The following is a 26,646-nucleotide window of genomic DNA, read 5'->3' as shown; positions in this document are numbered from 1 at the left end:
ATCACAATAGCTTCCTGGTCAGCAGCAGGGGTAAAATACTACTCAGTTTCATGTGTGTTGCATTTTTTAAGTTGTGCGTCTTGCAATTCATGAAATACTGTCATAATGACACTAGTGACTGCAAAAGTGCCAGGTTATTTATATACAGCATATTTTTTTTAAAATTCTATCATGTTTATTCATTTATTTTGCATGTGTACACACATGTATGTGTGGGCACATAAGTCAGGATGTGCATGTGGAGGTCAGAGGACTTGTTTTAGTTGTTCATTCTTCCTTCCACTGTGTGGGTCCTGAGACTGACCTTAAGTTGTCAGGATTGGCAGCAAATGCCTTAATCCACTGAGCTAGCTTGCTGGCCCTACACATAACCCTACATCCTTTCTGTATCCTTTAATGTTGAGGCAGATGGGAAACGGAGGCTTTTGTTAAACGCTTTACTCAGGATCACATGGGTCATACATCAGGACCAGTATGGAGACCACACGCCTAGGCAGCAGCAGAGCCGTAATTCAAAATCACCTTTGATGGCAAATCTTTAGCTGGTGCCATATGCTTCACAGCTGTTCAGCCACATCAAGATGACGAGAGAGCAGGGTCTGTCCCATACATCCTTGCTGATCTAGTTGACCCCTTGGCTTCTTCTGTGATACTCTCAAAATCTCCTACCTCAATTCTGGGTCTTCAATTTTAATGATTCTATCATAAGCCACCTATGAAGGTACAAGCTGACTGGTATGGTATGGTGTGGTGTGGTATGGTGTGGTGTGGTGTGGTGTGGTGTGGTATGGTATGTTGTGGTGTGGTGTGGTATGGTGTGGTATGGTATGGTATGGTGTGGTGTGGTATGCTGGGTATGGTGTGGTGTAGTGTGGTGTGGTGTGGTGTAGTGTGGTATAGTGTGGTGTGGTGTGGTATGGTATGGTACTGCTCTCATCATGCCCAGCTCAAACAGCCCTTCACCCAGAGTGGCTGCTGTCTCTCTAGCCAAATGGATCTCAGCGGTGGCCAACTTTGAGTGTGATTTCAGAACTTCTGGTCCTGATAAAAGCAAAGCTTCCTTTCAAGCATCCAGCAGCAAAGTCACTGTGAATGTGAGAATGTGGGATGAAAGGTACAAACAAGGAGGCTCAGAACACCAATGGCTAATAGCAGCACCATGCTGGTGATATTCTGAGCCCACAGGAGGGCTCACACTGTGGGAGTCAGAGCGAAGGCTCGGAGGACATGGTGGGTACCATTGACCAGAAGGAAGGCTTTCTCTGCTTTACTGATGGCATTCAAGCATCTCTTGAACACTGCTTGCCTTGGCCCTTCCAGACACCCTGGAAGCTTCCTTTGATATTTTTTTCAGGGAAGTTAGAGATACAGCAGTATTTTTCAAAGTCAGATCCATAGACCAGCAGGGCCTCCTGGAAATGTTTTTAAAGGAATGTTCCCAGGCCTTGCCCTTGCTCTACTGAATTAGAGACCCAGGGGCACAGCAAGGTTCTAACAAACCTCCAGATGATTCTTACCCTCCAGTTTATGGAGTATGTCAATACAGGATCCCCCCAAATCCCAGGACCTATGATGATGTCAATGTAAATGTTTAATTTAGTTATTGTACTGAAACTACAAATTCATTTTTACGTAGTAAATGCCACAATGTGTTTAAGGTTCACTATTTCTTCTTTTCCAGTTCGTGTTCAGAGATAACCACATTTGACAGTGCAGCAGACACCCATTCACACCAATTTATTCTTATTCACACATCTACAAACATATACAGTGCCGTATGAGGTTTGTGCCTTTTATTTCCTTTCAGTTCTTTGATGCTTTTACAGAAACTGGTTTTTGTTTGGTTTTGTTTGTGTTTTTGTTTTTACAGAAATCCTCTCTCACATACAACTGTTTTATAATTTGTAATGTATCATGGACTTCCCTCCATGCCTGGACATAGATAGGGTTTTAGCGTTTCTCTCCTCAGGATTTGAAAAATATTCTGAAAAAGAAATGCTGCATATTTTATCCAATCATTTTCTATTGATTGGCTCTCAGTGTATCTTCAGGTTTCCACAAAGATGGAATTAGAGAGCTCCTACTGTGAAAATAATGTCTGGCCTTATGTCTGCATCCTTGCATTTAAAGCTGAATTTAGACTAAATTTAAAGCTGAAAAGGCAAATGTATGGACCATTCTTGTGCATTGAAAAGGACCTGAAGCTTGCCTGAGATGCTCAAGATAGGCATGAGTATCTGCAAGCATTCTGTGAACACTTGTCAACTACACTCTAGAGACCAGGCACCATGCTAGTTGTTGGCGATGCAAAGGTGGACAAGACAGGCAGTGTTCTGACCTTCAGGGATTCACTGTTCAATTGATAGCAGAGACACAAAGGCATTCACTAATCAGTGTGACCCAGGATGGCAGTTGCCAAGAATGTCATGGGAAGCTTCCTGGAGGAGATGTCAGGTGGGCTAATAATTGAACAGGGACTAGCTAGGTGATGGAGATGCAGTGTCCAAAATAGAGTGCCCAGCATGGGAGTTTGGAGGGCTTGAACCGCCTAGCACAAGGGAAGAAGAGAGAAAGCTAGGGAATGAGCAGTCATCAGGCTACTGCACTTGAAAGTTCTATTTCCCTTTATCCACCACATCCTACATGAGTCTGGTTGTCCCATGGAAAGAGGATTTAGCCAAAGTAGGGTTATTCCAGGTAAGCCCAATTGTTTCTGGAAAGACAAAATGTAGAAACTGTGTGTTTGATGGTACCCCATGAATGAAACCAAGAAATGGAATGCTGGCTGTGAACAAGAGAGGATAAAATGTTGGGAGAGAATTCCTGGGGGGGAAAACAACTTTCCCACCCTCCTGAAACAAACAGAGAAGCACAGTAAAATATGTCTGGTATTTCTCACATTATCTCAAGTGAGAAAGTGCACTGAGCATGGTCCATGGGTTGAAATTTTATCTGGTTACATATGTAGATCTTATATAATCTTTTTATTTATTTTTAATTATATTTAACTATGTGTGTGCTTGTGTTGGGGGAGGGCAGTATGTGCATATGAATGCAGGTGTCCTCTGAGGACAGAGGGATCAGATTCCTCTGGAGCTAGAATTGTATAAAAGGCAGCTTTTATACTATGATGGCAGAGATAGATAATGACCAGAATTGTTGTGGCCCCCAAAGCTGAAAACATTTATCAATTGGTCTTTTCTAGCAAATGTTGCCCTGCTAATGAGTAGAACTTATTTCACTGGCTGTTTGTTTAGGTGAGGTGGGAACTTAACTTCATCTGCTAAATTGATATAAAACTATTCAACAGATGGCCCCTCTCTCCTCTACTGGTTTGAACCATGCAATCATTTCCCATGTGTCTATGGCCTTGCCTTGGGCTCTACTCTGTGACATGGATATCTTCTCTTTCCTGTGTTACCAATCCATGTTCATCCCTGTATCTTGTGTTTAATTGAAGCTTCCATCTTTCAGAAGGCAGTTTCTGACTTGTTCTCTTTAAAACTGTTCTTAAATATTCCTTACATTTTCTTGCTTTCCCTTTCTGATAACTTTTAGACTCTGTTCAAAAAAGTCTCATTGGGGTTTGAAATAAAAAGAAATCCATTGACTGATTTAAGAGAAAGTGGAAATATTTACATTTTATAATAGTGATCATTTCCTATCATATTTTCACTTTGCCAGTGAATGATAATTGCTTTTATTCTAATAATTAATAATAGTAAAAAGCAGGTATTTTAGCTTACTGCTATTTTCCTTACCTTGTGTTGTGGAATAATCCTCTGTGTACTGTAAAGATTTGTCACTCAAATTGGTTTAATAAAACACTGATTATCCTGTAGCCAGGCAGGAGGTTAGGCGGGGCGACCAAACTAAGGATGATGGGAAGGAGAAGTGTGTGGTCAGGAGTCACCAGCCAGACACAGAGGGAGCAGGAGATGAATGTGCCATGCTAATAAAGGTTCTACCACATGGAAGAGTGTAAAAAGGAATATGGGTTAAATTTAAATGTAAGATAGCTAGTAACAAGCCTGAGCTATCTGCCAAGTATTTATAAATCATATTTAGCCTCTGTGTGGTAATTTGAGAAGTGGCTTCTGGGTATTTGGGATCAGGACAGGAAACATTCATCTATACCTTGCCTTGTGACTGAAAAATATGAAAACAGCAGTTTCACTGCATCCAACCAGTTATGAAGTTCTCTGTGCTTCACACAAAAACTAAGCCTTGTTTGGTGGAAAACATGGACCCCTATCCCAGGATCTTTAGCAAACTTTCTCCCTATAGACTCATTGCTGCTCCATCATGTCCTATTGTATAAATTATTTTTTCATCAGCTACATGCTAAGTACACAAGTAGAACTAATCCTCTGTACACATAGGCAAGCCTATAAAGGGCACAAACTGGGACTTCTGCAGGTCCTATCTCCCAACCATCTCCAATCCTGTTGGCTCTCTATTGAGCTGCCATCAACCTCAGCAGAGAGGGCACATGGGAGTGTGGTTTTCATGTTTTATTGCTTGTTTGTTTAGATGGAGCAGGAACTTAACTTAGTCTGTTTAATTGATATAAGATCACTCAGTAGATGGCCCCCTCTTTCCCTACTGGTGGATTTCCAGACTCTAGAATGGAGATATGCAATTGGAGAGTTCTCCAATCTTAACCTCTCCTGCTACCCACCTCTTCACTCAGTCAAGGTTCCATGTTATTCTGAGTATGCTATGCACCTGCACTCCCTCTGTTGCTCCCATAGGCTTGCCTTGGTTGTGATGTTCATCACATCAATAGAAAAGTAACTAATATTGAATTTGGTATCAGGAAGTGGGATATTGCTGTGAAGAAACTGACCATGTTATTTTCTGAAGGAATGTGAGAGACTTTGGGACTTTAAAGTAGGAAAACAGTTGAATGCTGTAAGCAGAGCTTAATGGGGAGGTCCAAGCAGGAGCCTGGAAGACAGCCATGCTGAGAGCTGTGCAAACTGTGGAAGCCTGGCTCAAGTTCCCCTGGTTTCAGAGGGGAACAATTTAGCACCTGGGCTAGAGACCATTCTTGTAGTGTTTTAGAAAAGAATGTAGCTGCCTTCTACCCTTGTCCTAAGAACTTGCCTGAGGCTAAATTTAAAAGTGATGAAATAATGTTATTTGGCAGAGGAGATTTCAAGACAGCCTAACATTGACTCTGTTATGTGTCTGTTAGTAATCATTCTTAGGCAGGTCTACAGTGAAAAAGCAAGTGAGGTTAAAAAAAAAAAAAGCATGATATACAATTTAAAGAGGGAAATAACACCAGGAAATTTAATGCTGGAGCCAAGGCATGTGCTGAAAGAGATAAGGACAAGGAGAGGCCTGAAACACACTGGAATAAAGGGAGTGGTGCCATTAGTGTAAGACCTCACCCATCTAACTTTCCAACTTGCATAAGAAATGTGCCTAAAGAATTTTCTGATCCTAAAAAGCCTTGAGGTCTCTACCCACCTGAGGCAGACTCATACTCCACTTTATCTTCCTCTATTTTGATGAAACTTCCTCTTAGCTGGTTTTCCCTAAGAAAAGTCATATCTATCCAGCTATTATAGTCACAGCTAGCTAGCTATTGTGGTCATTGGTGATGATGAAAAACTGATCTCCCCTCCATACACACATCCTCAAATTTATATTATCTGCATGTTAACGGGTCATATGCTGTTGGAATGTGGAAGTGCTTTAACGAAGAAATTTTGAGGAGAAAGGGTTTTCTCACTTGCCCATTCCTAGCCTTGCTGTTCATGATACTTCACTGCTACCAATGATAACAAATCATTCATAGAACTAGACTTGGAGTTAAAATAAACAAATCTGAGCCTCTGCTTCTAGGGAAACACCTAATTTTGCTGTCCTGGGCTTCCTGGTTTTCTTAGTGGGAAGATTAGATTGATGTTTCAGTTTGTAGAGTGACTGGAAGGGTCAGGAACACAAAAATATTCAGTGTTACTGAAGATAGTAAGAAGTCTATGACAAGACAAAATTTGTAGTTGGGGTTGTCCAAGGGTGATGCCATGGCCTCTTGGGCCTCACACTGGTTAGAGCCGTGAGAGTCTGAGGAGTCCCCCTAAGATCTGAGCTATAAACCAGAGCTGAGCTCTGCAGTTAGCTGACAGTGGCCACTCGCTCTGCTCTGGACACACAGCTGTTGATATGTTTTACTTTGTATTGTCCTGGGATATATAACAGGAAAAAGATCACTGAAATACCTCCCAACGCATTGTTCCTTTCAACACAGTGCCCTTTGCCCCTGGGGTTTAGTGGTTTGGGGAAGGGATTGGGGATGAGACATTGGTGAGAACCAGGTGGGGAAGAAAAGGGACCATTGATAAAGGAGCATCAAACAGAAGAAGAGAGGCCCTTTCCCACAAATGAGAGTAAGAAGTGGATGAGGTCAGGCTATAGGTCACAAACTGTCACTCTGGAGATCTCAGAGTGATTAGGGATGGGAAAGGAAAGGGAAGTGTAAAATGAAGGATCTGAAGGATGTTCTTCTCTCTTTTTTTTTTTACCCTGCCCCGCCGGAGCTGAGAACTGAACCCAGGGCCTTGTGCTTGCTAAGCAAGCGCTCTACCACTGAGCTGAGTCCCCAACCCTGGAAGTTCTTCTGAAATCTCAGCATCCAAAAGGAAAGCAGCACTTTTGAGTATGCAAGTGTAAAGAGAGGTCACGTGATTCTTCGATTCTTCTCTTTTTGTGGCCTGTGTGAGCCAGGGCTGCCAATTGAATGGGTCTATATTATAACCAGGAGTCAGTGGGCCGGCAGATAGCCACACTGAAGGCTCATTAGATGGAGCCCACCAAGTTTAGGCTACCCAGAAAGAGAGACCATGAGTTCCTGTTGATGAGAACCATTCGATAGCGGATGGAATGAGGGTAGAGGCCGCTGCACAGGCACCAGTGGAAATAAATTCCAGTTTCACTGGGGACAAAGGTTCCTGGAGAAGAATCACATGTAAGTCGGGCTTTTCACCCTGACACCAAGCTGTCATTACTCAGGAAGAGTAAGAGAAACTTCTGGAGCAAAGAAATAGTTCAGTTAAGGCTTCACAAATTTAAACTGGTAATCTACCTGAAATGAGTCAGAGGAGGCACAGCACTGGGTGAGAAAGTTTAACTCTCCTTGACATCAGTGGGAAACTTGTTCCCATTGGAGCAGAATAAGGAAAATGATTTGGAGGGAAGTCAGTATGTCCCACAAATAAATTTCTCTACTGCAGATGAGGAAAGCAGCTCACCTGTCTTAGTCAGGGTTTCTGTTGCCATGGTGAAACACCATGACTAAAAACAAGTCTCAAAGGAATGGGTTTATTTGGCTTACACAATCACATCATAGTCCATCACTGAAGAAAGCCAGGACAGGAAATCAAACAGGCTGGAACCTGGAGGCAGGAGCTGATTCAGAGGCTGTGGAGGAGTGCTGGTTTGCTTCCCATAGCTTGCTCAGTCTGTTTTCTTAAAGAACCCAGGGATGGAGCCACCGACAATTGATTGGGCCTTCCCCCATCAATCACTAATTAAAAAAATGCGATACAGCCAGATCTTATGGGGGGTATTTCTCAGTTGAGGTTTGTGTGTCAAGTTGACATAAGACCAGCACACCACCTTCATCACTCTGGTGGATTTGAGTCTTAAAAACACAATATCAGAACAGGGAGAGGGCTCAGTCAGCAAGGTGCCAGGCAAGCATGAGGGCCTGAATTTGGAGGCCAGTATCCGTGTGACAAATTGGGTGTGATGCCACAATCACAAATCAGGATCAGTGAGGGACCCCGTCTCAAAAACATGATGGAGTGTGACTGGGAAAGACAGCTGAAGTCAACCTCTGGCTTCCATACACATGTCTACAGGTTCCCATGCACCTGCACATGTATGTGCATGCACCCACACGACCTTGTTCCTGCAACACACACACACACACACACACACACACACACACACACACACACACAGGAGTAGGAAATGCAATATTAACAATCTGGAAGATGACCTTCCCATCTCTAGTACAAGCACTTCCTCTAGAGAAGCCCTATTTTTTCCCCTGCAGCGTATTATTACTATACATTACTGTCAGGCGAGACTGCCAACCATCTGTGCTGGAGACTGATAATACCAGGAACAGTGTTTAGCAATTCACAACTTAATGGTTTTCAAAGTTACTTACAATTCTTGTTCTGAATGGACTAGTAACGTAGACTTTGGTCACCCTAAAGGAGTGGCCTGGGGAAAGTTGTCATCGTTGCTGCTGCCTGCCTTCACTTGTTAACAGCTGAAGAATAGAGGCTGGAACTCTGCAAACACTGCACGGCCATGCAGAAGTCATCTCCCCTTGATAAGATCAGACTCCAAATGTCCTCATTCTCAGCCTCTGGAGACAGCCACCTATGTCAGAAGCATGCTACAGAGACGCAAAGGCCCCGAGGCACCAACTAGCTGGGTGCAGCCAGGGAGGGACAGGTCAATGTCTGAATCTTTATTGGCTTTTCTCAGTTGGATCCTTAAGGAATCCAGATTTCTAAAAGCCAAGTTAATTATGTTCCTCCATTAGCTGCTGAATTTTCCACTTTAACATTTTTTCCCAACCATCAGTGGGCCACACACATGACCATTTGAAGGGGGAAGGCTAAAATTATTAAGCACCCTTTACATGCCAGGTATTTTGCAAGTTATTTTATTTATTGCCTAATTTGCAATGGTTGTGGAAGGTTGGTATTATGAGTTATTTCTCAGAATATGAAACTTAGGGAGAAAAACTGTTTACCTCAGACACCTCTTGGGAAGAATAAAGCTTTGATGTAACTCTAAAGTACCTGTTATTTCCCGTGTCTCATGTTTCATTGGTAGGAGCTGTGCCCCTGCCTCAATCCTCTTTGATGCAGCACCAAGGGTGGAGTAAGGGTGGGGTGGGGTGAGTGTAGAGGTGGGGTGGGATGTGTGCTCAAGTAACCCAGGAGCTTGAGCCTCAGTGCTGGTGGACACAAGGCCTTCAGCATAGATGAAAACCTTGAGATTTCACCATAAATACAAGACTCTCAAAAGGATGTTTGTTTTTCTGCAGACATAACAAATGGAGCAAGGATCGATTAAAAACAAACAACAAATCAAACCCCAGACCTATAGGGCTTTCTGTGCTGAGGTGCTAGACAAAAACGTCTCTACTGAGAATGAAAATCCCAAGTTGTATAACATGTAGGTTTGAGAGTTAGATTTATATTATACCATCCAGGAACTACCTATCCAAGAAATTAATCTAAAGTGGTTGCCGATTCCCTTGGTGCACTTAACAAGTGTTAAGTACAAACTCTAACAAAGTTACATAAAATTTACATGGAAAGAGAAAAACAAAAAAATATGTAAAAAAAAAAGATGCCACGCAGTGGGGTTGCAGCCTCATGGACTAACTTAGGGAAGTTAGAGCCTAGAAGAGGTGTTCGAATAAATTATTCAGGATATCGCAGAAATAAGCTTGTGGGGAATTGGAGACAGGTTGAAAGACTTGGAATACACCATGAAAGGTTTATTCAACAGCATTTCAGGAACTAAAGAACAGAGGAGATAAGACGGGAAACGTGGTGACTGAGGAATAGACAAAAGAAGGATTAAAATCCCAATAAATCCTCCAAGAATAAGTGAAAGGAAATATCTGAATACATCCTCAAGAAATTACAGACCACAAAGATAAATTCTTAAAAAATAACAGCAAAGGAAAAGAAGATAGAAAGTCAGTGGCTGTGGAGAGATTAAAACACAGAAAACCAATTTAGACGACTACAGATTTCTCAAAGTCAACGATGGGAGCTGAGAGTTAATGGAAAACTAGCTTCAGGCAATTGTGAGAAAAATAACTGTAGGCGTGGACCATTGTGCCAGCTAAAGTGTCACTGAAGAGTCATGGTGGATTAAAGACCTTTTCAGAAAAGGACCAAAAGAGATAGTCATTGCACCCTACAAGGCACTAGCAGAGGATGAGCCAGAGAGAAGGAAGCTGAATCCACGTAGAAGGGACACACTGAAAGAAGAACAGGGAACTAAGAAAACGGGTCATGGGAATATCAGTAAGCTTTGACTCTATGGTTTTGAAATATAAAGCTGCTGATATCTCACTTGGGAGGACAAACAAAATGTTTAAAAAAAAAACATTGGAGCATCCATATTCATATAGCCTTACTTTGTTCAGAAAATAGAAAATGTAATATCCAAATTTAGAGATAATAATAATAATAATAATAATAATAATAATAATAGAACTTGGTCTATTAATAGAAGATAAGAAAAAAGGGGAGTTAATTAAATCACAGTAAGCAGGATAAAGTTAGGTGCTATAAATTTATCTCTGTAATCATAATAATTATACTCTACACTTCCTGGTTCCTAGTGCTTTTTGATTTACAGTTCTTAAATAGCAATCTTGTGTTACAGCAGTTACAGCTAGAGCTTATGAAGGTTGAAAGTAAACTAATGGACTAGGTAGGTCTGTGGTAGTATTTTTCAAAAGCTATGTAGTAGTGTCTGCACACTCTCCTTTTAGGCAAGGGGAACTTCTGAGGGCACTAGGCACTCCTGTGATGGTGAGATCAGAACTTTCGAACACCAAGGCTCTCTATGCTGTTCCCCCTTACCCAATGCGTGAAATGGGTCAATTGAAAATCCCCATAGGTAAAAAGGGTGACACGCCAGAGACTAAGAGCCTGCAGAATGCTCAGCTCTAAATGGACTGTCTGTAGCACACCCCTCCTCCCTCAGGGACCCTCTTTGAGCATCCGTCACTGCAGAAGAGGATGCAGGAAGACTGTAGGAGCCAGAGGCAGTGGACCACTGCCAGAAACAGTGTCTTCTGGCCACAGCAGGACAGCTGCACACATGAACTCAGCGCAGTGGACAGCGTGCACAGGCCCCACGCAGACTCAGGCCAGACCAGCATGGAGAGGGGAGGTGGGCATGAAGTCCCATCCCTAACCAAGCTGACTGACAGCTGTGGAAAGAGGGAAAGTTGGTCTTCTTTAGGAAACCACTGATAGGCTGACCACACTCCAGTGTAAAGCCATGTAGCCGTGACTATGTGGGCAGGACAAATCGGACATCGTGGGAGGAAAAAAGAAGAGGAAACAAAGTTGAGTGCGTAGCAAAGGGGTGGATCCTAGAGGAGTTGGGGTGCTAAGTGTGGTCGAAACCCATTTTTATGAAAATCACAGAGAACTCATCTTTAAAAAGTGTAACTCAAGAAACGTTGGTGTACAGGCCTACTGGCCTGGTTTGTGGCTGGCTCCAGCTTCACCAACGGCTGTGCTAGGTAGCTTTAACTGTTAAGTTGACACAGTAGAGTCTACCCAGAGCAGTGGTTCTTAAGCTTTCTAATGCTGCGGCCTTTTATACAGTTCCTCATGTTGTGGGGACCCCCAACCATGAAACTATTTCATTGTTGCTTCATAACTGTAATTTTGCTACTGTTATGAATCGTAATGTAAATACCTGATATGCAGGGTATCTGAGAGGTGACCCTCAAAAGGGTTGCGATCCACAGGTTGAGAATCACCGACATAGAGGTCTATCTAGCCTAGAGACCACCCGAGAAGGGAGTCTAGACTGAGGGATTGCCCAAATGAGATTGGCTTGTGGGCATGTCTGTGGGGAACTGCTTGATTGTTAATTGATGTGGGCAATCCCAGCCCACTGTGGGCAGCGCCATTCTCTGAGCAGATGTTCCTGACCTGCATGAGTAAGCTAAGTAAGCGCGAGCCTGAGGGAGGCAGGAAGCAGCATTCCTCAATGGTTCCAAATTCAAGTTCCTACTTGAGGACCTGCCCCGACTCCCCTCAGTGGTAGACTGTAACTCTGAGCTGAAGTAAACACAGTGCTCCCCAAAGCTCTTTTCCACCCAGAGTGTTGTTCATCACAGCAACAGAGGAAGCCAGAACACTGCCCCAGGAGCTGCGTCTTGTCTCATCAAATCGCTTGGTGCCTCAGTCTTTTCGTCTATCAAATACATCCAGAAATAGCTGACCCCCGTGGCTTGCGTGAAGATTAAAAAGCCAATGAAGGACCATCTGTGCCAGTTTTCCAACAGATGTTAGCTTCCTCATACTCTATTTCTTCCCACACACAAAAAAAGAAATTCACAAAAGTTATAACTTCAGAAAGCAAACACCTATTTAGATTTTCAAGTTGAAATCCTTTTTCTTATAAAGAGTTAATTATCCATGAAATTAAATGTTTATGATTTCACAGAACCCGTGCATTGATGTTAGAATATGGAAGGGCTTAGTCTAGAGACTCAAAACATTCTTAATGTCTTTACAGCTGATGTTTCTCAACTGGGAACATTTTGAAATTACAATTTATAATTATCTAAAGGGAAAAGTGTACCTCAAGGTCAATTAGGGAAATCACATGTGGTTGGATATTTATATTCAGGTGTCGATGCTGACTGCTGAGGAAGGGGCTTGCTTGTGAGAGGGTCTTGATACTTGGAACATTTCTTCCTTGTTTTGGGATTATTATTCTGCTCTTATTCCCACTTGGAGGGACCAACTGTCTGCTTGCTTGGAACTTGGGGAGTATCCCAGCAGCACAACTTTGGTGCTAAACTTCAGATTGTCCCGGGGAAAACCAGAGTTGTTGGTCACCCCACACACTAATACCCCAGAGCTGATCTGCCAGCATCCACCACAACTGCTGGGCCATTTGTGAAAACCCTGCTCTGCCAAGGGCCAGTGTCTGCGGTGCCGGGAGGCACACTTAGGGTTTAATGGTTGCAGGGGCTCCTCCTGAGAGGCAGCTTCTGAAGTCTGAGTAGGGAAGAGACTGTGTCTCCTCTCTCACACTTTATCACCTGGACAGAATCCCCTATCACAATAGCAAGCCTTTCAAATGCCCGATATGGGCGCAGGAGACGGCTCAGCAGGTAAAGGCCAAAGGCACTTGCTGCCACGCCCACTGAGTGGAGCTCAGTCCTAGAACTCACATAGGAGAAGGAAAGAACTGGCTCCTGCAAGCTGTCCTCTGATTTCCACAGATGTGAGTGTGCCCGTGTGTGTGTGCACACACACACAAACATGATACTTTAGCTTTAAGTACTTACTCTTCTCACTTTGTTGCCCAAAACAAGACCCTCATTTTCAGGGCGTGGGTGGATTACTAGTAGCAAGAGAGGATCAGCTACCATCCTCTCCCTTCCATGGTCCTTCTCTCATCCCACTTCACGTATACATTCGTTCAGATGATAGGAGCTCATCCTGAGATGGATGGCCAACCCTCACCTCCCTACGTTGTGAGGTTAGGGTCCTGGCTAGGGCTTGCTGAGACACCTGAAAGCTTGTTTCTATGAGTTAGTGTAGTTAATAATGATCTTGACATTCCTCAGATTAAAGATTAACATGAACAGCTGTCAACCACCAAATCCAATTGGCATGGCACTCCCCACTCCTCGCACCCATGGGCTCTTGCTTTATGCTTCTATTTAGACATCTGCTCTGATCTGTCTTGTGCATGTCATTTAAGAACATGTCTATCTCCTTTATAAATTGACAGATATTTAAGTGCAGGGGGACCACCTCCCTTACATTTGTATCACTCCTAGAACCTGTGAGAGTACTGGCTGCAAAGAATACTCAATGAATATTACCAAAATTGATGACTTCCTTGGGACTCAAGAAATGCCGAGATCGGAGAGTTCCGTTTTAACCTGGTCGATACTCCACTCTGTCAGCTAGAAGACTATAAGGTCTATGTTCTGCTGGCATTGTTTACTCTTGCATTAAGTTACATAGACCAGCTCATTTGGTAGGTAGCTGTGGTTTAGAAGACTTGGCGATGATAGGATTTGTGTATTAGAATAAATAAAAATCCAATTATCCCAGGTGACCTTTAATTGAAAAATCATTTGAACGATGCTATTCTCTCACAGAGAGCCTTTGTAGGGTGGTCAGCCAAGCTTGGCATGTGTTCTGGTCTCACTGAGATCATCCTCAGTCTTCATAGTTGATTCCAGGCTGAACGAGCCCTCACAGAGCATCAACTGTGGCAGGGAAGAGTGTCTGCACACACACAGTGCTGTCCCAGAATGCACAGCAGTTCAGTTTTGCAGTATGAGAATGAGCTTAACTTAATAGCTATTGCTTAGCACAATAAAAAATGAGCCTGGATGACACATAGGATTAATTATAAGTTATTCCACTCTAATTTTTAAAAGGAAAGGTTTCCATGTGATGTCTCGCTGTGCTAATTGTTCTAATGAGCAGAAGAAAAGGCAGTAATTTTAGTTGTGACAATATCATAATCCTCCTGCCCAGAACTATGATGGAGGAATAGTCTCCTGAAATGCCTCGCTCAAAGCATTGTTTCTTTTATGATAATAGAAAGAATGTATTTTAGCTGTGATGGCATTGCAGCTGACTCCAGTGGTCTCTCTGGAGGAGCAAGGAACTCTTTCTAATGTGTACATGGGAATAAGAAACTACACATGCTTAGTGCTGGTACATTAGAAGGAAAGAGGAGGAGGGGGCTGGAGAGATGGCTCAGGGGTTAAGAGCACTGGCTGCTTTTCCAGGGGTCCTGAGTTCAATTCCCAGCAACCACATGGTGGCTCACAACCATCTGTAATGAGATCTGGTGCCCTCTTCTGACCTGTGAGCATATATGTAGGCAGAATACTGTGTGCATAGTAAATAAATAAATCTAAAAAACCAAAACAGGCTTGCTTTAAGAAAACAATTTTTTTAAAAAAAAAAGGGGGAAAGAGGAGGAATAATTAGCTGCCATGGTAGCCACTCCCCCTCACATCAGCGGTCCATACAGAAGCCGTGTACACAGCTGCATGCTGGAGCAGGTACACCAAAATCTTTATTTCACTGATCAAACACTGGTCTCAAACCAGGGCTGATTTCCTTTTTCTATGTTCCTTTATCCTGATCTAAGGCAGAGGAAAAGAAGCTGGAAGACAGAGAGGCCTCTAAAGCGTTGCAAAAGAAGTCAAGAGTCCCTCCCTTCCTGAATTAGGCAGTGGAATGAACCTTTCATTTAGTCTCCAAACTCCTCAATTTGTTCGTAAGATTGTGGTTCATTTCTGAATGAGAAGTCCAGCCCTGAGTTCCCTGAAGGAAGAATATCGGCAGGGGGCCCTGGTGTTGGAAATTCTGGAGGTAGAGTAGGTGAGGCAATGCCTGAAGAAAATGGTTAGGATATGGTGTGGGACTTGGTTTCATCTGGAGAGGGATTTACTCCCTCAGAAACCAGGGATGCTTAAAACCCAATCAAAACACGTAGTGCTGTGTTAGTTAGTGACATAGCCCTCTGTGATAGTTAGTGTTGTCAACTTAACAGAAGGTTCTAGAATCACCTGGCAGAGGAGCCTCTGACCGTGCCCATAGGGATTGATTATGCCCACTGTGTCTGGTGTCATTCTCTGGATGGAAGCCAGACCTATACAAATAGAGGAAAGGGACAGTACCGAGCATTCTTCCTTCTCCTGTTCCTGACTGTGGACTGGGCAGGACCAGCTGCAGCTTTGACTTCCCCACAGTGATAGACTGTACTTCGAGTTCTAAGTTAAAATAAACCTTTCCCCCATGAGTTGCCTCTGAAGGTATACTTTATCACAGCCATCAGAGAAGAAACTAAGCTGTCCTTTTTATTCCGTGTGGCACTTGCAGCTGTTACTTCAGCGGCCCTAAGAAGTCTGTCCTGCCTCCTGTGCTCTCCCCAACCTGAGGTGGGGACCCTTCCTTCCTCGCTCTAATAAACCCAGGTCCCTAATTCCTATGAGGAGGGAGGAGCTATCTCCACCCTGTTTTATTTGTGCCCTGTCAGGAAGATGACCCAGCAATTTAAGCCTTCTCTGAAGATGGTCAGTAGTCTGAAAAGGTTTGCAAAACATTACTACAGGGACTTTTTGAAATGTGGTTTTTCAATGATTCAAGTTTATAATCAATATATATCATAATAACCCAACTCACCAAAACACCATCCCTAACTACCCCACTTCTATTACTAATTCTAACTTACCTTGAATATGGATCCCTGGGGATTATTATCTCCATCTCCTGGGTGAGAACTCAGAAGTCCTATAATTTTGAAGGTCAGAGAAGAGAGTCTGAGAAGTCAATGGACCTGGAGCACAGAGGTTAGGGGATGGGAAGGTTCAGTGTCTTTCTAATAAGATGTAGTGAAGCAGCTGGGGGACCAAGGACTGGGTAGGAGTGAAATGTGGGCTATTTGATGTTTAGGTTGGTGGGACAAGAAGTTGACATTTTCCATTAAAATGAAGTTCCTGGATTACTTTTCAATGGCTCATGCATACTACTCCTCTTTTATTTACCTTATGTAATGAAGCCTTCACACAGTGACACATTCTCCACATATCTGTGTTGCCAGATGGCTGTGAGTCAACTTTCTTTACATAATACTGACTTTAGTAAACAAAATTTCCAACTGTAATCAGTTAGTAATGTTATACGGTGGTAAATGGTGACTGAGTCAACCTTTGAAGATTTTTAAAACACCTTCCTTGCATATCAGTATTTAAAGGAACAAAGAAAAATAATGGGGACTTTTTAGAAATTACAGGACAGTTTTTACCAAGGAGACTTGTAAATAGCATCACTGGCTTCACTGGTTGTGGAAATGTGAAAATTATTTATGTACAGAAAATAACAGATATTACAGTCAGTGATGGGCCAATGGGCCAATGATTCCATAGAGACTCCATGGTCAATTTAGTTTTTCTAAGTTGCTTCTACAATGTTGGCAAAATGATAAAAAAAAAAAAAAAAAATCACCTAAAATCTGTTTGTTTTCTTTGCATTTGTCTCTGTTATTCAACATTATTATTGGGTATTTGCTAGCAATTTAAAGATATCACATATGGTTTACGGGATAGAACAAAACACCACTGTGGGATAAGGAAGGCCCATTTTCTTTGATTATGAGTACATTTAAGAATTGAGCAGCATTACTTTTAAACTAAGCCCATGCAAATCAGTGCTTGCAATTAACATGCCCATGTTGTGTGAGGTGATCATCCTGCCCCATGTGATCCTTACTCATATTTGAAGGGTGACCTCAATTCATGCATAGGCTTTAGCTGTTGGACATGGTGTGGCAGCCACCAGCAACATATGCCTATTCAAATGAATTTAAATGACACGAATGGGAAACTCCACTGCTTATTTACATTAGTCACGTCAGGTGTTCAGTCAGCCGCTCATGACTGCTGTATTAGACAGAGGGATGTGGGATGATGCACTGACAAAGTGCTGAGACAAATTCTTCCAAGGACAGCAGAACCATTTACTCTCTGTGGCCGTGGCTTCGATATTGGTGAAACAAACTCTGGATTTGTTGCCTGAGACTGATTATAATTTCTTTCTTTCTATTGTGATAACAGATTAGTCGCTGAAGAGAAGGCACTTTTGAATGCATGATACTTTATTTAAACACACATATATACAGCGACAAGAAGGGAAATGGTGCAGAATCCAGGTGGCTGCATGCATGCATGGGTGGGACAGGCAGACGGGTATCACAGGATGAGATGAGATGTGGGTGGAAAACAGGAAGAGTCGGGAGAGGGAGTTTCATGTCCCATCACCACATGGAAGGGTCTTCAAGCCTGTAAAACACAAGAAGCAAGTCACGAAGAAGCAACTGCCCAGCTCCCTGGGGTCCTACAAGAGTGAAACACTCCATCCTGAGCTGCACGATGATCAGAAGCTATTATGAAGCCTCCTGTTGGCACTGAAAAGAAGAAGCCACGCAGAACAGCAGCATAATGAAGATCCAGTTCATCAGCTTTTGCCCATGGGAACTGGAGTCTCTAAGAGAGTACTTAGAAGGCTCTGTACATATCAAAGGAGCCGAGGGACTCCACCATATTTCTGAAGATCAAAACTACAGGAATCATGTGAAACTCTAACAAGAAAGTTAGTGTTACTCAACTCTGAATATACTACGGTTGTTCTCCAGCAAGCCTTTTTGATAGAGTGAGAAGCTATTTATTAGACTATAAAGGGCCCCCTTTAATAAAACAGCATTCACAGGCAACTCCAAGGCTATCAACTTTGGTCTCCTTCTAATTGCACATGATTGAGTCTGTCAGTCAGGGTGCAATTAACTTTATTTCCTGCACTAACTGTGCAGGCAGCAGAGTTCTAAGTAAGTCTGGATCATTATTTCCAGAAGAATAATAAGTATACACAGCCTGCCCTAAACTTCTACTGTGACAAATATCCCATGCATATCAACGAGACATGAAAAAAAATGTTTATGTTTAGTCTCAAAAACAATGCTTATGAATTTCCCACTATTCCTCGAATTCACTGCTTAAGTCTAGGGTGGTGCTTCCAGGGACTGAAGCCCTGAACTTCATTCCAGTTCAAATGCTTGTTTGCCTCAGAGAAACCATCTGGCTGGGTGTCTCATAAGAGAGCTGAAAGAGCACTGAGGGAGGGTGGGTGGTCCTTGTGTCTCCATGGGTTCTCCATGGAGAACGTCCATGCAGACGGACACTCCAGTCATATCCACTGAGCAAGCATGCTGGTGACCTCTTCTGGGGAACACCATTTCTGGATGGTGTAGAGTTCTGGGTATTAGGGGAGCTAGCTAGCTACTGGGGATACATAAGAATGTGTGTTGAGATCTTGCAGGAGGCAAGGTCCACAGAGCAGTTTTGGGGTTATGAAAGTGGGGGCAGATTCTGCCTCTTTTAGCAGTACCCCTTTCTTGTCCAGGAGCCACCTGCTTAGACCAATGGTGAGCCCTTAGATTTGAGCAGACACCTGTCTCAAATCCTATCCATACTCCAAGAAAGGTTCCAGACTACAGATAAGCACCTAAAGATAATACGTTACCCAACAAACCAAAATACATCAAAAAGTAGCCAGGAGCATCTGACTTATCTCCAGTTTGGGGTAGAGCCAGGAAAGGCAGAATCATACCCACGAGGGACACATGCTCTAGAACATTTGGCCATGCCACCCAGTATATAAAAACTAGATTGTTCAGCCCAAGTAGACGATTGGTCATTTCAATTTGGAGCTGTGGGCTTTCTCTATGCTCCCTTACTCCTAACAAGGCAAGACATTCTATAGAGTATCATTTAAAGCTAGAAGTCATATTTAGGAAGGAACACCAAATAATATTTATTAGAAAACAATATACCCTGGAAGTTGAGATTTGCCAGTGAATGCATGAAAAGCAAGGTCTTTTCTATATAGTTTTCCATCCTCATCTCTGCCTTAATATCTGTTTTCTGGATTCTTCCATCCTAATGTTCACATGGACTCCCAACTTCCCCAGCTCACTTCCCCTGGCATCCCAAGCTCTGTAGCAATGTCTCCATCCCAAGCCTTGCTGTACCTTGTTCTGGGGACGTTTTCTGTGCTTTCTCTCATTAAGAGGTCTGAAATCAGTGTCTCAGGGCTGGATCTCTTGCCATATCTGAAACAAGAAAGTAAAATCAAAGTTTTATGAAGTGAGCTCAGGGTAGCCATAGAGACCATGAGGAGAGAGGAAGAGAGCATCGGTCCATCTGCTAATGAGTATTCTCAGAGTGTGAAGCATATGTCGTAAGTAACTTTGTCATAAGACTATATACATGCACACACATGCATATGCTTGTACATGTACAAGCTGCTGAGATAGAAAAGTGTTTGCCATGTGAGTCCTATGACCTGGGTTCAATCCCCAGAACCCAAAGAGGAAATCGAGAACCGACTCTGGAAAATTACCCTCTGACTTTTACATGCAGATGTCTGCATACATTCACCAACACAAATTTCCTCTCTCATCCCAAACAAAAAGAAATACAATTAAAAATTTATACATATTTAATTTTCTGAAGTACTTCACAAATATTTTAGTTTTGCGATTATACCATAATTACAGCATTTACCCCCTTTGTCTCCCTACGAACCTTCCTCTGTAGCCCTTCTCCAGTTCTATTTCAAATTCATGGACTCTTTTTCTCTAATTGTTATTACCTGTGTGTGGGCTGGGGAGGTATATTCCTAAATATATAAATACAACTATAAATACACAACATGCTTAGTGTATATAATGTTCCTTGTATGTAAGAGAGATTGTAGTGGGTAGCAATCCCAGCATTGGCCTGGAAGTTCCAACTCCCACTGAGGCTTCGGTAATGGTCACGCCCACAAGGCGGGGCAGAGGAGGAAGCAGAAGACCCAGGATCGAGAGGAGGGCTCTCTCTTGGTTCTGGGATGCTAGACGCAGGAGGTAGACCGAGCAGAGTTCTCCAGAGAGCACCGCCAGACTGTGCCATACCTTTGCCAGACCCTACAACCTATCCCTTCATTTGTAAGTTACCCCACAAAATAAACCTCCCTTTTAACTACGTGGAGTGGCCTTAATAATTTCACCAATAAGAGATAATTTTTTACAACTTCATGAAATTAAAAAACACCAAAACATGATATTAAAATGTTTTCACAATCAGTTGATTGGCTATAGTTCTGATGATTCTCAATAGTTAACAGATCTTAACTAGAAGAAAATATAGCATCATAGAAAGAGTCCCAGAATAACGATGCTTGAGGCCCACCTGTGTCTTTGAATCTATTTGTACATTGTTAAACTGAAATCAAGTCTCGAGGCCTGGTTAAATCTGTGTCTGTGGAGAACTAGTGTGAAGCTATGCTGGAGAGACAAAGCAGTGCACTAATGCGTGTGGCTGCTGCCCAAGCATGTCACCACATCCCCATCACCACTGCTTCTTCCTCACAGCTCCCAACACACCCTGGTCTTTTTTCCCCATCTGTTAGAGGCACTATTGCCTTCCCCGAAGTGTGGAGAAGTCCTACTGGCCCACAGGAATATTTCTGAGGGCCCTTCTCCTCTGCCTAGAGAAGGATATGGTAAGGTCAATGTACGAACGTGGGGTTACATTTATCTGTAAGGGTAAAAGAGATTACCTGCTTCAGCAAGATGCTAAAGGGTTTGACAAGTTGATAGCAAATTATATGACTTTCCCCTTTCTCAGAAAAGGAATGGGGCACCAGCAGCCACTCCATGTCCAAATGAACACTTTGCCTGCCCTGGATGGATTAACAAATAGGTAGAACAGATGGACAAAGCTGACCGATGATGTTTTTCTAAGTGCTGACCCAGTACAACTTAATTCAAATGCTTTGGTGAGACTTCTTATCACTCCCTTGCAAGGGAAGTAAAAGTGAAACTACTCTCTCTTCCTCGCCCCTGCTCTCTCTTCCTCGCCCCTGCTCTCTCTTCCTCACCCCTGCTCTCTCTTCCTCGCCCCTGCTCTCTCTTCCTCGCCCCTGCTCTCTCTTCCTCGCCCCTGCTCTCTCTTCCTTGCCCCTGCTCTCTCTTCCTCGCCCCTGCTCTCTCTTCCTCGCCCCTGCTCTCTCCCCCATCATTTGTTACCATTCACCAGAGGCAGTGGCTTGCACTTGGTCACGTTGCCCTTCAGTCAATCTTGCTAATTTTCACACTTTGGACAGCGAAGTTGAATTCATTCACCCTGTCATGCTCCATTGAGCAAAAGGGCTGGACCCCTCCTCTGCCCCCCCACCCTTTTCCAGTCAAAAATCTACCAGTGTTGTGACAGCTTCTGCCTGGTCATAGACTTACAGGGTGGCCAAGGCTTGGGCTCTTTTTTCTCTAATTAATTCTGGATTATCAGTCCTCTCTGTGATAAGCAAGCTTCTAAAGAGTTTCTAAGGCAAAGATTCTCAAACTTGGCTTCACATTGAACTCACCTGGTGTGCTTTTAAGGACACCAGAAAGCCCAGATCCCATCTCAGAGGGCTTGATTTAGTTGGTGAAAGTGAAGGCCAAGTCATTCTATTTTAAAGTTCTCCATGTGATTGTCACACAAAGTGAGAATGGAGAAACACCAATCTAGAGGTGTACTTCTCAACTTCTGCAATACTAACTAACACTTGGGGGAGAGGATTCTTTATTTGGGGGGTGATGTAGGGGGTGGGGAGCTGGGCTGGGAATCCTGGGATGCTTAACAGCATCCCTGTCAGCTCCACACTAGATACCAGTAGCACTCACTCTGGTTGTGCTAAACAGTCTCTCCCAACGTTGCTCAATGTCCTAGGGAGTATAAAATCCTTGCCTGACCCCCCCAGCTGAAAACCACTATTCTAAGGAGCCATATTAACAAGATGTGATAGACCCACAGACTAGAATAAGAAATCTGGCCTGCAGAAAGAATGAATCAGCAGCATGTACAGCAACGGGCAAACAGCTACAAACAGGACTGGCAGGAGGAAGGAAGAGAATAATTACAGAAAAAGCAGTCACAAATGGTAAATTTCAAAGGCATGGACTTCTGCCTGTGAATCTTTGGTGAGTGCGCAATGGAGCTTCTAATAGTTTCTAGGGAGTAGCTTTATTACCAAGATGATAGAAGAAACGGCCTTACTGACCAGCTCATTCCCATCCAACATGATTCTGTTCCCATGACATGCAAACCCCCTTTCCCTATTTTTTCCCTTAAAGATAACAGAAATTACATTAAATGTGATGGTGTGGCCCCATCCAAGGAAACTCAGTAGAGGGTTCCCATTCTATAACTCTAAGAAAGCTTTCTTGAAATGCCCTTAGGTTTATGATCTGCAAAATGGAGACAGTTAAATTCACTTGAGGGTTTTGAGGAAAAGACTGAATGAGATGGCTGGGAAAACATGAAGTGGGATCATTCTATACAGTGTAGCAAAGCTATAGAGCAGCAATCTTTACCAAGAAACTTAGTTCTATATGTTGTATCTAAATAAAGTTTTTTCTAAACATGGCATCATACCAATTGTGTAATTTTTTTCTTTGAGCTGTATGGAATAAAAAAAATTGAATTCTAGGAAGTCTATTGAGCTCAAAAAACACAATTGCTTTTTGCTAGTCAAAATTATCAGATTTCAAAAGATTATGAGTCAGTATTACTTATATGATTCTGGATACACTGGGATTGTTTCCCCAGAAGGCTTTCAGAATGTCATATACCTTTCTGATGAAATTAAGAGTAGGCAATTGTTTCAGAAGCATAACCCCCTTTGTATCCCATCCAACAGTCCCCTGGGTCATGATCAGTTTAACCTCCCTCTGGTAATTTACCACACATAATTGAAACATGCTAAGTAAAGAACATTAATGCTTCCATAGGTCTTGCCTATATAGTTCTTCAAGGTTCTCAGTAATTAAAATGTGTTGTTAAATGATTTAGAACTAAGATCCACCAATTTTGCAAGCTAAGTTCCACATTGTTTTTAAAGTAGCTTGGATTTGACTTGTTTTGCTTGACTTTAATGCTGAGAGAAAAAGCAAGGCCCTTCTCTTTGACTTTCTGGGCATTAGAAATAAAGTTCACCATCTCTCAGGTTCCAGGCAGTCAGGGATGTATCCACTAGAGTTACTAATGTGAAGGCTTTTGCTTTGTTTTGCTTCTTAATAAGGCAAAAATCCAAACACTTTCTTTTCAGAACTCAGTTGCTATAAAATAGGGAAAGTTGGCTTTTTTTAAGACCATCTAGGAATTCTCATTTGGGGCTGAGACGGTTCAAAAGAAACCCATGGTTCAGTTTGGTTTTTTTTTCCCCAAAGGCTGCCACTCAGCTTGCCCAGGGCAGGATGGAAGTCTCAACCACCTTTTTGACAGCTGGGCTGTCCTTGGTGTTTGGGGTGATGGTTGTTTACTCTGGGTGAGGTTCCTCCTTCTCCCTAGGCCATTACCCAGCTAGCCAGCTGAACACCTGCTGCAGGGTCTCTTCCAAGGAGGGTGCTGGATAGGCCCCCAACTGATGTAAAGCAAAATGCAAAAAAAAAAAAAAAAAAAAAAAAAAGCCGGGAGAGGTGGGTGGGAGACAGACACACAGCCCAGAGGCACTGAATCTTGTGCTCAAGACTTGGAGAAGAACTATAGTGACAAAGAGAAAGTATCCAGTTTGTGTAGTGTGTTCCCTGCTCACACATTTATCTAAAGATGAATTTATGACCGATCTTTCCCTACCCTGGGACAGAATAGAAACCATTCTTGTTGTTCAAGGTCCCCAGATGCTCGGTTGTTCTGGGCTGGAGCTCCAGGTACCAGCCCGCGGATGCACCCACCTCTGCCTGGTGATCAGATTGATGTAGTGTCTTAGAGCCGAGTAGTATCTGGCCATGTCCTCCGCTGGTGCATCCTCGCCAGGATTGTCAGGCTTGGAGGGGTATCCCTCAGCCAGCACGCCCAAACACACGAGCAGGGACAGAGCGAGGGTCAGTCCACACAGCCCCATTCGCTTGCTACCTAGCATCTGCGGGTACAAAAGGCTCAGACTTCAGGATGCCAAGGATGCTCGCTTGTGTCCCAATTCCCCTTACCACTCTCGACTCTCGTCTGTTTCCATCCCAGACCCCAGAAAGAAGCCTTGATTTGGCACGTGCCACTTCCAGAGCTTTCCTGGACCACATGCCCTAACCCGGCCCCTCCGCTCTGCTCCCATATTCCATGAAACTTCCCTCCAAGTCGCCTGGTGAGAAGCAGAGGACGAAAGTCCTCTAGTTCAGGTGTTTGTAGAACAGAACTTTAAGTTCTGCCTTCTAATTTAAAGAATGGCCACTTTTCTCCTCTCCTTCTTAAATCACCCTTGGAGGAGAAAACTTTCTTCTGGGTCACTTTTGATTTGTTTGGCTACAGGCGCTGTGACAGTCAGACCCCCAGGGTGTGGGAACAGGGCTTGGAAAGGGGGCTCTCAGGCTCAGTTCGAATCCTGGAGGTTACAGGGAGCCGGGCTCCTGACACCACGGACAGTACTTGGGAAACCTCTGAGCGCACGCTATCTGGGTTCCTGGTTACACCCGCCCCCGCACAAAAGTCCCTTCCCTGAGATAGGAGCCCCCACGTTCTTTCTTCTCCGTACCCTCAAAAGATAAAGGGGACTGAGGGGGCCGCCCAGCCAGTAGAGCCCCGGAGAAGGGCAGGTGGACAGTCGGACCAGAGTTGGTAAGTGGAATTTAGCCACCAAGAAGGGCTGGGTATGAAGAGGACCGGCTGCGGGGCAAGTTCACGGGTGTCTGAGAGCCCGTGCTCCTGTCCCAGTGGGTCCTGGCACTCACCGTGGCGGGCGGGCTGGTGTCTCTGCGCGGCGAGGGCTCTGCTGTGGGCGCCTCCGTGAGGGATGAGAGCCGCCGGTGGGATGCGGAGAGCCTTCGCCAGCAGGCTTTTATCGAGCGCCCTCGCCGCGGCAGGAGGGGCCTCGGGGCAGTCACGCCCGGGTGACTCCCACCGCCACTTCCCGCCCCCACCAGCGGGGGAGGAGGCTGGAGCCACAGCCGCTCAAGTGGCTGGCGTCTGTAGCCACCCACACACCAACTCTCGGCGGGGAAAAGGGAGCAGTCAAGAGCCAGGATCCCTAGGCGCCCGCTCTCCTTCTCCCCGTCGAGTCCCGCCAGAGATGGGCGCAGCGGGGACGTTCTCCGTCGCCTGTCGAGGCAATTGCCAGCTCTCTGTGCGCGGGTCTGTAGGGACTGGAATCCTGTACTTGGGGAGCATCTCTGGGGTCTGCACGACAAAGGTGCGCCCTGCGGGGGGAGGCAGCCGAGCGAGGTGAGGTTTTTTCCCCCGCTCCCGGAGCTCTCGGGGTTTTTTTCCCCCGAGTCCCGTGCTGCGGGGTCCCCAGCGGCTTCCTTGGACTTACTGACCCTGTCTCCCCAAAAGGTAGACCCTCCCCCTCTGCACTCGCCCCAACTCTGAGAACCAGACCGGGTCGTGGCCAGAAACTCCCCAGAGGTCGCCACTGGAAGCCCGCGGTCCAGGGGGCTGCAGCGGTTCCAGGGCTACTTTGGAAAGTAGCCGCGGTTCAAGGAGCAGGCCCACCTCAGACCCCCGCGCCCCTGTCCGCTAGTCTTGTGAAGTCCTTGTTAACGTCTGAATGAGTCCATGCTTGCAGATTGAAATGAACGAGATTAAAAGACCAATTTTATCAGTGTGCCCATCGCACTAAAACCTGTTGAATAAATATGAACGATATTGAAATTATTCTTACAAGATGGGCATTTTACACGGTACGCTTGAGTTAGTGCCCCATGGAAGTTTGAATCTAAGTAAAAATGGTACGTTGTTAAAGTTAAAGTGGAGTTTATGCGTTATTTTAAAGCTAAATTAAATGACTTAGTTCAAGTGTCACTTTGTATGTTGTTTAAACATGGCAATTATGAATTAGAGACAGACAGACAGACAGACAGACACACACACACACACACACACACACACACACACACACACACGAGTGTTTGATCAAATGATAATTTTGAACACCAACATCCCTTGCTGCTAGACGGCTACACTTTCCATGTCTCCAAAACCTGCACCAGGGCCATAAACCCCGGGCTGTCAGGGCTGCTCCTGGGTCCCCGAGAGGACCTTTGATAAAAGAGCAAAGCATCCAGCTCGGCCCTTCTGATAAGGAGGAAGGCACGCGCTGCTGTAATCTTATTTTTGCAGTGAATCAGAGATTCACATCGGTTAAAACCTGGACTTAGCGGGAGTGGCTGCATCTGGGAGAAAGTACGCCTAAGGGGGCATCTCTTTAGATCAGGGGGCTCTGTGGGAATCTGATTAATTTACTTTATACTGTTGGTGCTTGAGAACAAGAACGTTCCCCTTCAGCG

The 26,646-nt window shown here is 44.2% G+C and overlaps 1 protein-coding gene across 1 annotated transcript; it reads right to left on the bottom strand.

Moving 5' to 3' along the window:
- Nucleotides 1–17,424: 17,424 nt before the first annotated feature.
- Npy (neuropeptide Y) lies at nucleotides 17,425–25,332 on the bottom strand. The gene is made up of 4 exons (XM_036182274.1): nucleotides 25,093–25,332; nucleotides 24,103–24,290; nucleotides 19,375–19,455; nucleotides 17,425–17,629 (listed from the first exon to the last, which is right to left on the bottom strand). Exons 2-4 carry the CDS (start codon nucleotides 24,288–24,290, stop codon nucleotides 17,605–17,607), a joined length of 294 nt encoding a protein of 97 aa, XP_036038167.1. The 5' UTR covers nucleotides 25,093–25,332; the 3' UTR covers nucleotides 17,425–17,604.
- Nucleotides 25,333–26,646: the final 1,314 nt, after the last annotated feature.

Source organism: Onychomys torridus, chromosome 3 (genome assembly GCF_903995425.1).
Source record: "Onychomys torridus chromosome 3, mOncTor1.1, whole genome shotgun sequence".
Classification (NCBI taxonomy): domain Eukaryota; kingdom Metazoa; phylum Chordata; class Mammalia; order Rodentia; family Cricetidae; genus Onychomys; species Onychomys torridus.
This window is presented reverse-complemented; position numbering and strand designations above follow the sequence as displayed.

Bases quoted from the DNA above. Each gene is read 5' to 3' on its own strand.
- Npy (XM_036182274.1), bottom strand. From the start codon at position 24,290: ATGCTAGGTAGCAAGCGAATGGGGCTGTGTGGACTGACCCTCGCTCTG. The intron at 19,456-24,102 runs GTGGGTGCATCC...TTCTTGTTTCAG, and splicing joins AATCTGATCACCAGGCAGAG to ATATGGCAAGAGATCCAGCC. The intron at 17,630-19,374 runs GTACAGCAAGGC...TGTGTTTTACAG, and splicing joins GAAAACGTCCCCAGAACAAG to GCTTGAAGACCCTTCCATGT.